This window comes from Pundamilia nyererei, unplaced genomic scaffold (genome assembly GCF_000239375.1).
Source record: "Pundamilia nyererei isolate P.nyererei 1_Seehausen unplaced genomic scaffold, PunNye1.0 scaffold00004, whole genome shotgun sequence".
NCBI lineage: Eukaryota > Metazoa > Chordata > Actinopteri > Cichliformes > Cichlidae > Pundamilia > Pundamilia nyererei.
In genome coordinates, this window is record NW_005187405.1 from 4093457 (window position 1) to 4104437 (window position 10981).

The 10981-nt window shown below is 42.3% G+C and overlaps 1 protein-coding gene across 1 annotated transcript in view; it reads left to right on the plus strand.

Moving 5' to 3' along the window:
- Positions 1 to 2399: 2399 nt before the first annotated feature.
- pax3a (paired box 3a) overlaps positions 2400 to 10981 on the plus strand; it is a 16850-nt gene continuing 8268 nt past the window's right edge. The window contains exons 1-4 of the mRNA XM_005721268.1: positions 2400 to 2551; positions 3090 to 3325; positions 3716 to 3845; positions 4090 to 4233. Coding sequence (XP_005721325.1) covers positions 2467 to 2551; positions 3090 to 3325; positions 3716 to 3845; positions 4090 to 4233 — 595 coding nt within the window. The 5' untranslated portion in view covers positions 2400 to 2466. The remainder of the gene's footprint in view (positions 2552 to 3089; positions 3326 to 3715; positions 3846 to 4089; positions 4234 to 10981) is intronic.

A 10981-nucleotide genomic window follows, 5' to 3' on the forward strand; every position in this document is an offset into this window, starting at 1 on the left:
GTTGTGGTCGTCATAACAAGTGAGTAAGTAAACTACAATTCTGTGTTTAAAATAGTAGGAAACCAAAAACACCCCAAAAGAGTTAAAATAGTGATAAACCCTTGCGGGCGTCTGCTTTACAGACATGTATTATTACACTTAATTAAAAAAAATTCCCACTCACAGCAGAGGCATGATTCTCTGAGGCCTAATAAAGGTTAAACACATGCTGTTTTACAGCTGGCTGTTGTTTTAACACACTGAAATTATGATAGAAAGTCAATGGATAATCCAAATTAGGGTAATCAAGGTTATCAATCACTCTGCTTGTCAGGGTAAGCAGTTACATTTACAATATATTTTTTTAAAACTAAGGAACGGAATTTTTTTTTAAATGATTTAACCTTGTTAGCTCAGCAGTTGAGTCCCTATAGCTCATGGACAGATTATCAGTTATGATTTAATTTCCTCCAGATGTCCTCCTATATTTGAACTGATATTGTGTTAATCTCGACTATTATGCTGTAAGTGGCTTTGCAAAGAAAGGAGATTTTTCCAGTGCTGTGGTTCAGCAGAGGGCCTAATCGGCCAAGAACAAAACTGCCTATAGGTTATTAGGCAGCTATACTAACTTTATCTTTAGTGGAGACATAGAAGGTTATTGAGTTTCATTAATATGTATGATTCCAAAATATAGCCTCAAAAGACTCTGGCTGTGTATCTGCCAAGTAAATGCTACATGTTATTTAGTTTTGGGTTCATTTTGTTCTATATTTTTGATGCATTAGGTTCACCGCTGCTGCCACCACCACAGCGCATTTCTGACTCAGCTTACCCCTCTAATTGATTTGACATGGTAGATCCAATATCCTTTTCATGATAGTCGAACTTTAGTATAATAACTTTCTATCTCCCCCATTCTGCTTTTATGGACGTATAATGTTTCCACATGTTCTGTGTCCATTGGATTTTTTTTAAACACAGGGTCTTATAGAGTGACTAAAGATATGTTGAGCCACATGCTGTGGGAGTGAAAGGACCAGAAAGATTGCACCAAGTTGGGATGTAAGTGAAATAACGATACAACAATCTCTGTGCCCCCATCCATTGTTTCTCCATTTAACAGTCAATAAATAAATAAATACGTTTATTATTAAATGAAATTAGTTTCATTTAGTTGAGATTTTCACAGTGCTCCTCAGGATCATCATCATGTTTAGGTAAATATTCACAAATATAACGGTGATCACTGCATTGCACAGAAAATGTAAGTTATGATGTTGCCTAATATTGTTTTGACCAATCAGTCATTCAATTCAGCAGACTGAGGTGTCCCATAAGCTCAGTCACCCAATGTATAACGTATTCCTGGGGGGAACAGAATAATAAAAAATAAAATATAATAAAATCGCCATTTATTGTAATTATTTTAAAAACAACAACAACAACTCAAGCTTTAGAAAAATCAAGTGATCCAACATGTGGCTCAGGGTGTCCCTAATGCAGCATTTGCACGGATGTGTTACACTGCTCCGCGCTGCATTCATTGTTAAATTACTGCAACGATTACATGACAACTTATAACTTATTAGAGCTTATTACGGTGTATGTGAAGAAACTCCTAGAAAAAGATAAAAAAAAAAAACCCCAACTAGACTCCCCCTTCTATAATAACAACAACACCAAGAAAATGTCCATAAAAATATCTATATGTATAAAAAAATGTGTTTTTTGTTGAAATAAGGTTATGATTAACTGTGTTAATATACTGATTTGATTTTAAAGTACTCATTGCGAACTCTCAAGGTAGCAGAAAACTTAGATGACTTCAAAAAGAATCGTCAGATTTGTAAAATCTAACCGCAGTCGAGCTGCTTCTGTAGGCTAATCGTCTCGCGCTGTTCATTTGAGGCCCAGCAGTGGCATCATCATCTCAGCAGAGCCAGGCAAAAACTATTAATCGAACAGATCTGGTGAATTTGTTTTGTTAAGAGTTGCTCTCGCTGTGAGAAGCTTCACGCACAGAAGCCTGTGACGTGACAAGCTGACCTCGTGAGGTCAGTCCAAAGACAAGAGAGGGCCCGACGTCCAATCACACAGCTCCCCCTGGCCCCGAACGTCCGGATCTTTGACCAATCAGCATGCGCGCGGTAGAGTCAGAGGGGACAGCGAGCACAGATAAAATGTTTAACTTCAATCCATCCTCGCACAGCATCTTCATAGTCCCCGCAGGACTGCCAGGGCAACCAGCACTTTGATTTAAACTCACCCCTCAGCCCACATCGATCACCGGAAAGCAACCAGCAACTCTTATGAGGAATTCGGTGCGCTGCGGTCGAGGCAACCTGTTACTCAACGAATAGGAGACGGCCGGCGACTGCAAAGAGGGCGTCTAAACTAACAAAAGAAGGAGCGTCTTGTTGGATTAAAATCTACCAAGGTAGCTACGTGAAACGTGTGAAGCGACCTGACAGAAAGTCAGGAAACATGACAGCACTTGCAGGAGGTTTACCGAGGATGATGAGACCGACTCCTCATCAGAATTACCCGCGAGGAGGATACTCTCTAGAAGGTAAGAAACCTCATCCAGCTGCTACTGCTCGCACATCTAAAACTAAACTTCAACTTAAAGCAAAAAAACTTGAGCAAAGGTGGAAAAAGTGACTGCGGAACATCTTTAAAACTGTAAAAATCCAAAACAAAAAAAATAAACAAAACAAAACAAAAAACAAAAACTTGACTTTAAATGTCTGTTACTGGAGAGAAAGTCTGACTGCGCTATATGGTGATTGGTTTTGAATTTGTAATATTTCATGTCTGTTTTATGCCTACTATTTAAGCATGAGTGTAGTTTTTGTGTCTAAATGTAACCTTTAAAAAACGATGTGTTTAATAACACAATTGTCCAGCTGGCCAATATATATTTTATATATGCTTTTACACATTTCACCGCTCTTATTCCAACATAGCCTGTCACATGAGAGTGGTGAGGAGTTGTTATTTATTTATTTTTATACATATACAGTTTCCAAAGTGTTTTGCTGAAAAGATAAGAGGCAAGTTGTCTAGTTTTCAGGTGTTTCACAAACTAAACCTCTTGTTGTCTATAGTCTCGACTCCGTTAGGACAGGGTCGGGTTAACCAGCTCGGTGGTGTCTTCATAAACGGCAGACCTCTTCCCAACCACATTCGACATAAAATAGTGGAGATGGCCCATCACGGTATCCGGCCGTGCGTCATCTCCCGTCAGCTGCGGGTGTCCCACGGCTGCGTCTCCAAAATTCTCTGCCGGTACCAGGAGACGGGTTCTATCAGACCGGGGGCCATCGGAGGCAGCAAGCCGAAGGTGAGAGACGGGACGGCTAATGTTGTGTCCACAGGTTATTTCAGCAAAGCTTTTCAGAACACGCTCAGACAACACATTCCCGTCAAAATAAAAATCTTCACTGTTGTTAAACTCACAGATTTAATAATCTGGAAATTTGCAATCGTTATTAAAAAATTCAACAGCTGATATTAAACCCCCCCCACCTTTTCTTTTTTAGACATTCAGCCAAAATAAAACGTGTGTCTAGAAATATATATATATATATATATATATGTTGTAATATGTAGATATGAAAATACAAATCTTTTTAAGTTGTGTTGCATCCCAGGTATTAAACTCGGCGTATATATATATACATATATAAAAAACCCTTATTTAAAATATGATTTCTCCCTTTTCCCACCGAAGCAAACCGCTTCTCCGGAGATTGACAAGAAAATCGAAGAGTATAAGAGAGAAAACCCGGGAATGTTCAGCTGGGAAATTAGGGACAAACTACTGAAAGACGGAATCTGCGACAGAAACAACGTCCCCTCAGGTACAGACAATTATAAAATATTATAACTATAACCGGAAGGAACGATGTGGAAAAATCATTTCATCTTCCCCGCTTAAAAGTGATGGGATCATTTTAATCAACAAAAACGAGCGCAAAATTTGTTGGTGTAAGGGATTCTGAACATTTTTTTGCTAATTATTTGATAATGAAGTATTTTTTAAAAGAATGATTTTACTTTTTTCTTTCTTTCTGTAACTTATCCGAACTTTTCCGTCTGACTCAGTGAGCGCCATCAGCCGCGTCATGCGCTCCAAATTCGGCGGAGCTGGTGAGGATGAGGAGGAGGATGAAGAAGTCGTGAAGAGGGCGATGGAGGAAAACGAGCCACGGACGAAACACAGCATCGATGGCATTCTGGGAGATCGATGTAAGTTCTTCATTTATGATTTCAATGCGCTGTGTGCTCATGTTACTGTCCAGGAGAATGTTGATAAAGAAAAAAAAATTAAGAAACGAATTTGAGTAGAAAAGTAAGATCTGGTTGTTTATGGCTTTTAAATGTTTAATTGTGTGTGGTCGGTTTTGTTGTCTGTAGCTTATGAGCAAGGCTTTTCAGGCTGGTGAAATCCGCTTGTGCTTTGCCGTTTGTTTGTATCAGAAAGAAAATAAATAATAATAATAATTTCGATATTACTTTCTGGAAATGTTTTAATTTTTAAAATTTCAGATGCTCACGCATGCGCATACACTTGTGAGAGTTAAACAAATAGTTTTTTCAAAATCAAACATTTGTGTAACTCCCAGGCCTGAGAATTTATTTCTTTTTTTAAACACTTAATCGGACACTGCGAATGAACTTCTGAGCACAAAGCATCGCGAGTCCATTTAGAGTCACACCTCGGTATGACGCACAAAAAAGCCAAACTCCAGTGAGCGGCTCAGTGGTGTACAATAAAATGCCAGGCTCTTTCAAAATAGGGAAAGAAAGGGAGGAGAAAAAAAAGCTGCGCTGACAAAAGGCCGGGAGAAGACATTATGAACCCGCAATGAGCGATGAATTATTCAGGGACACCAACAGGCCCAGTGCGACCTGGTTTATAGACTCCTCCAAAAAAGTGCCAGTTTGGAGGATTTCGTCAGTGTTTACAGAACAAATCACATCAAAGGGGAAAAAAAGGGAAGAAACCAGAATCAGACAATCACCTGTTGATTTTCGACCTGTTGAGGACTGAAATGAAACTGTTGCTATTGGAGACGTGATTGAATTTTTGAAATGCGAACTCTTGTTCTATTTTACCAGACGGGAATTCTTCTAAGAGGAGAAAATAAAATTAACATTGAGTTAACGCATTCCGCAGCTCACAAAACGCTCGCAGTTTTGTGAAATGTGGAGATGTGTTAAATTCACGCCAGTCAAATCGAACGGTTCCGTTACTGTTGCGCACGGAGCTTTTATCGCCGCTTTTTGTCTTTGCGCAGCGAGCATGACGCCTTCAGCGAGCGAGCGCAGGGAAACTCTTCACTCTTCACTAGATTAAACCCGAACCCTTTTATTTCTCTCCACTTTCATCCCAGAAAAAGTCCGCCCCTTTCCTTTCCGCCTAGGGCGCATACATTTAATGGAGTGACTGTGGGCACTTCCCTCCACCAGACGAGGAACATCCACAGTATTGATCAGGCCAGCTTGCTTGTTAAACTTCTTCAACTCATTTGTAAGGGAAGGGGGGGGGGGGGATACAAAATAAAAATCCGATTAGATTCTGATCGTAGATGGATACACCAGCAAATTATGATTTCATACGCATAATTTCTTCTTGACCCTGATTTGCTTCATCGCCCCAAGCCGAAGACCTAGTTGTTTAAATATGTTTAAAATGTAATTTGAATGATTTTTAGGAATTGTTTTAATTGTCAGAACAAAATAAACAAATAAATAGAAGTTTCTCCTTTCTCTCTCTCTCCACCAAATAGGTGACATCCTACACGCAATCATCTTTAAAGCACATTTCTCTATTGAGAAAAGTACAATTTCATTCTTGTCTCTTTGTGGAAGTAGTTGAGTTTTTCTTCTTTCCCCCCTCTTTTATGAGACTTCATTAGAATGTGAAAAGGGTGGTTTGGGGACTGAGAGAGTGTCTTCTGGCCAAATATTGATTAAGTAGGTGTTTGTAGAGGCTATTGTTGTGGTAGAGAGAAGCCTGTTGCTCTCTGCCCCTTTCTCTTCTACCACTATTGTTGGCTTTCCTTAAGTGCTAAGATCAAAGCTGACTCATTTAGATTTATTTGTCTGGGAAAAAAAGGACTGCTAAGGTTTGTGGGTTAAAGTATATATCAGGAAGGCCAATGGCATTGGTGAGTGGCTGGAACATTGTGGGAAAGGGTTTGATTGTTCCATTTCCTGCATAAGTGAAAGTAGACTTGACAAAGTTTAAACAACGCGTACGGTTGAGCAAGTTGGTTTACAATTTATATATATGTGTGTATATATATTTGTTAATAAAGCAGTCAAGCAACTCATTGTATCTTGGGTGTGTGATATTTACAGGAACACTGAATTGTGCAACGCTGTTCTTGTTCTTGGGATGTGTTAATTGATAGCATCCTTTCCTCCATACTCTTAGCACTTTAGCCTTTAGCGTCATACAATTAATTAAAGTAACCAAAGTCATCGAAGCTAGAGCAGCAAGTCTTGCAGGATCCATTTATGGCAGTGGGGTGAAAGGCAAAAAGAAGAAGAAGAAGGAGGAGGCGGGGGGGAAGAAAGCTCAGAAATACAAACAGTCAAAGGGATAACTTTTCTTTAAAAAGGGAGTCCCGTGGTGCCAAAATGAATGAGCTCAGTTCTTTCAAATCTGCCATGGTGAACGCAGTCAACATGTAATAATTGGTTTCATTGAGGTGCATTCCAACAATCTGCTGCCATTCTCCTGCCTCTATTGTCCAGAGGCAGGCAAATAGCCAGAGGGACAGGAGGAATCAAGTGCTGACAAAACATGAAAGATTTAGCTGCTTTTGTCAAAGGAGCTGAGTAGGACTTTGTTTGTGTAAATAAACTGGGTTACTGGCTCCCTGTGATTTTGGCATGGCTTTTGAATGAGGGGGAAATTTGGAGAGCGAGGAGAGCAGAAAGTCTGCAACTGCGTTCAGGCCTGTGCCGTATTTTAAAGCGGTCAGAAATGCGTATGTAATATAGGTTAATCTGAACCGCCAACAAAGGAGAAGCTATTGCAATAACAAACTTCCGCACGTAGCCGGCTACATACAGGCTCTTTAATCCAATTTTCAAGTTTCATAACTTAGGCTCTCATGAGGCATCTAAGTATATAAACAGATAACATTTCGGGCACACACAGGGAGCAGAGGCATCCAGGCAACATAGCAATAACCCTTAACTGTAAACAGAGAGAGAGATTTTGTAGAACATGCGACTGGAGTTTTGGAGGAGACAGGAGACAGAAGGCCTCAGTGCAACCAGAGGAATGTCTGCTATAGCCACATTTCCATTTTCCTCTCAGGGCTGGATAATGGAAAAATTTATATGTGGGGCTCACTCTGTGTTTTCCTGTGTTGAGAGTGCTTATGATGCTTATTTATCCTGTTAGACTGCTGGGAAAACAGCCCAAAATTCATAGATGGATGGGTGGATAGATACTTCTTTGCCCTTCTACTCTACTTAAAATACTCAGCACTTTCACATTTTGCTAGTCGGCACCACTCTCAACGCTCTCTCCTGCTCCAAAAAAGAATGGAAAAAATCCACACGGGCTGATCTGCAATTGAATGCAGACTCTATGCTTCATTAAAGCCTCTTTCTCTGTTGGCACCCACATTGTGATCCTCCAATATTAATTCAAAGGACAATTAATGAATGCGGGCCAACTTTGAAGTAATGGGATGGGGTCCTGCCCTGAGCCGGCCCCTCGGCGCTGATGTACTCTCTGCATTCTCCCCACTAACCCCAAAGACACTGTGAAGTTACTGAAAAAGAAGCATCGAGCAATAGAAGGTCAAGGAGAGGAGCCCCAGTAGAAAAAGAGCTCTCTATTTTCTTGGAAGTATTAGCCAAGCAAAAGTCTGTGATGGGGAGGATAAAGGAGCGAGGAGAGAAAAGGGTCGGGAGCGAGGGGACTCTCCAAAGAAGAGCCACAATGGGATAGTTAATTGAGTAAAGCCAGACAGCGTTGTCAATCACTTAACTTTGTTTAGCCTCAGGTTTTGTGAAGCAGTTTAATCCAGCACATTGCACATTACGGACGTGCCAACACAACTCTGCTGCTGTTTTGATTTATTTCTTTTTCTCACTCTGAACAAGGAAGACAACATTTTTTTTAAGTAAAGAAATGTGTGTTCTAGTTTCCAGCTTATTTCCTACCATTTAAGTAAAAATAAATAAATAAATCATAGACATTTGTAGGGTCTGAAAAATTAAAGTGTGGAATGTGTTGATGGTTTTTCTCTCTGAGTATCTGTGCAGTTTTGTTGCAGGGTCAGTGGCGAGGCTGACTCCGCTGCGGTGCTGTGTGTGTGAAAAGGTCAGGGGCTAACCTGGGGTCACTTCACTGTTAAAACTATCAGGCCCCAGGAAATGAGGTTATGATAATGTTTGGGAAAAGCTGTCAACGGACAAACCAGTGTCAGGATGTTACACCGAAGGATCCATGACGCACAAATAACCTTCTTTTTGTAACACGTACATCTTTCCTGCATCCGAGAACCATATTCCGGCTGTCCTGCGTCAGGTAATTGGTTCGGGTGTCTGTTTTGCCTAACAGGGCAGAGCTGATGGGGAGCTCTGCTGGTTGGTCTCTGTGTGACTGGAACGTGCGGCAGACTGGCCTGTTGCTGCAGCCCTGCGTGGGTTCTTTGCAGTTGCTTTGTCCGTGCCCCGAGGGTGGAAATGCCACCGTGAAACTGTCACCTAACTGCACTGCGGTGGAACTAAATAATAACCACCGCACACTGGGCACACATAATAGCCACGCAGGGCCATTTGTGCTTTTTTTGTCACCCTCACCGATATTAGACAGAGATACATCTTTCAACTTCATATTGCCGGCTATTTCTTTGTCCGTTAAGTGCTAACCTCCTCCGCTTATTCGCTCCATTTTTTTTTCTATGTCCATCACATCATCATCTCTCACTTTTTCTTCCCCCCCCCCCCCCTTTTTTTTTTTTTTCCCAGGCAGCTGCGGGTTCCTGGGGGCTCTTTAGCAAGTCAAGTGAGCAGCCCACTCACTCCCATTTCCCCCTTAACTGTTAACCCCAGCTGAGCCCATAAGCTGTCAGTTAACCATTCTTTCCCTCAGTGCATCTGCTCGCTCTGGCTCTATGTGGCATGCCACTATTTTATTCAGTGGCCCACTCGCACTGTGCTCTGTGGCCTGAAAGGGCCACATCTACTTCCTTGGGCAAATAGCTAGTTCATTTGTCTCTTCTGCCCTTTGTTTTGTGTTGCGAACACATGTCACCAGCTCAATTACCTTCTCTATTAACAGCCCCTGGAGGACGGGCTAAGCCAGCCCCTATCAAGATGAGACTATAAACTGCCACATATGCTCTGCTTCGCTTTCTCTTTCCTCTGTGTTTCCTCATTCCCTCGTTTCCCTCTTCATTTGAGACTTTCTCGTCTTTTTTGATTTCTTACTTTATTCCTTCCTTCAGTATGTACTTTGAGTCTCTCTCACACTTCTCTCTCCACCTCTTTGGTTTGTTTCTCGTTTCAAAGTGCATGTGTGTAAATTTATATGCATGTATGAGCGCAGTGTCTCTTCATATTAACATCTCTTGAAAGGGTAAGTGGAGGGGGGGGGGGGTGAATGCTTGGCAAGGCAAGCCCTGGCCGAGGTAGTTTCTGCAATACACAAGAGCAGCCTTTATTCCTAACAGTCGAAACCCTCTCTTGGGTTTTTTTGGCTTGTTTGAGGCTCGTTCGAGGCACTCCTGCTGCAGGTGAAGCTAATGGAACTGGACATTCCCCAAGTTCACATCTGTGACCCTCTGGAGTTTATCTTCCCTGCCTGTCAGTCTCCTCTCTCGATCAATATGTGGTTGGGTTTATCTTGCATGGTGGGTCTGCAGCACTGTCCTTGCCCTCTGCATTTTATCTGCCTGCACGCTCGTCTGTGAATACACTTGGTTTTTTTTTTGTTTTGTTTTTTTTTAGTCTTGAATTTCTGATCAGGGAAAGGAACCTGTTGAATTCACTTGTTGAGCTCCTTAAACTGCGATAAACACAGTCATATCTGTTCTGCTATCTGAACTAGCTTCTTATTAGTTTATTATACTACATCTTGCTCTCTTTTGAAACAACTGTTTCGTGGATTATTCTTCAGCAACCTCAATTTCCGCTTGTGGGATAATAATCTATCTTTCTGTTAGGACGCCCGTCAGAGCCAGAGCCAAACTGTGAGGAGCGATGGAGTATTTTCAGCTCCCCGGTGCTTTAGCTCCAGCGTAAAATTTGATTTGGGTGTTTAAGTAAGGAGGTCGAGGCCTTCCTTTGTGCGGTTAGTATCCTCTTCTGTCGTTTTGTTGCAGGGAATGTGTGGGAACAAGCCTGCTTCTGCATCAGCATGCCTTAAAAACTGATGTCAGTGCAGGAAAGTGTTTTAAAAAAAAAAAAGTCAAAGATGCAGATGCAATGATGGGAGAGCAGAAGACAAGAGCAGTGAAGTAAATTGATGAGATTTAAGGGACAGGTCCTAAAGAATAACCAGCACCCCAATTTGCCTTAGCTTGGCACCCAGCACGCCTTCCCCATCATCTTCTTCAGGTGCCTTCAGCCTCCCATCTCCTCACCATGTCAACCCTTCAACTCCCCATCCCCCAACTTTGTGCCCCTCAGGCCATGGAGGGAGGGGATGAAGGGGTGCTCCCCTGCTGTGCCCCTCCACAGCCCTCAGTAGCCCTTCTCCAGACTCCTTTGTGCCCCCCCCCCTTTCTCCCTCCCACTCTTCATTCCCCCACTCAGCCCCTGGCTCTACAGCCCCCATCTCACCCTTCAGCCCCCTCCACTCCCCTGCTGGGCAGGTGACAGGCCCCTGAATGCGGGCCCGGGCGTCCCTGATGGCTCCTACAGATGGAGCGTGGTAATCGGTCCAATAGAGCCCTGCCACAGGCTTTTCCCTGCAAAGATACAAAGGCCTGGCCACATAACAACACCCCCCCCCCCCCCC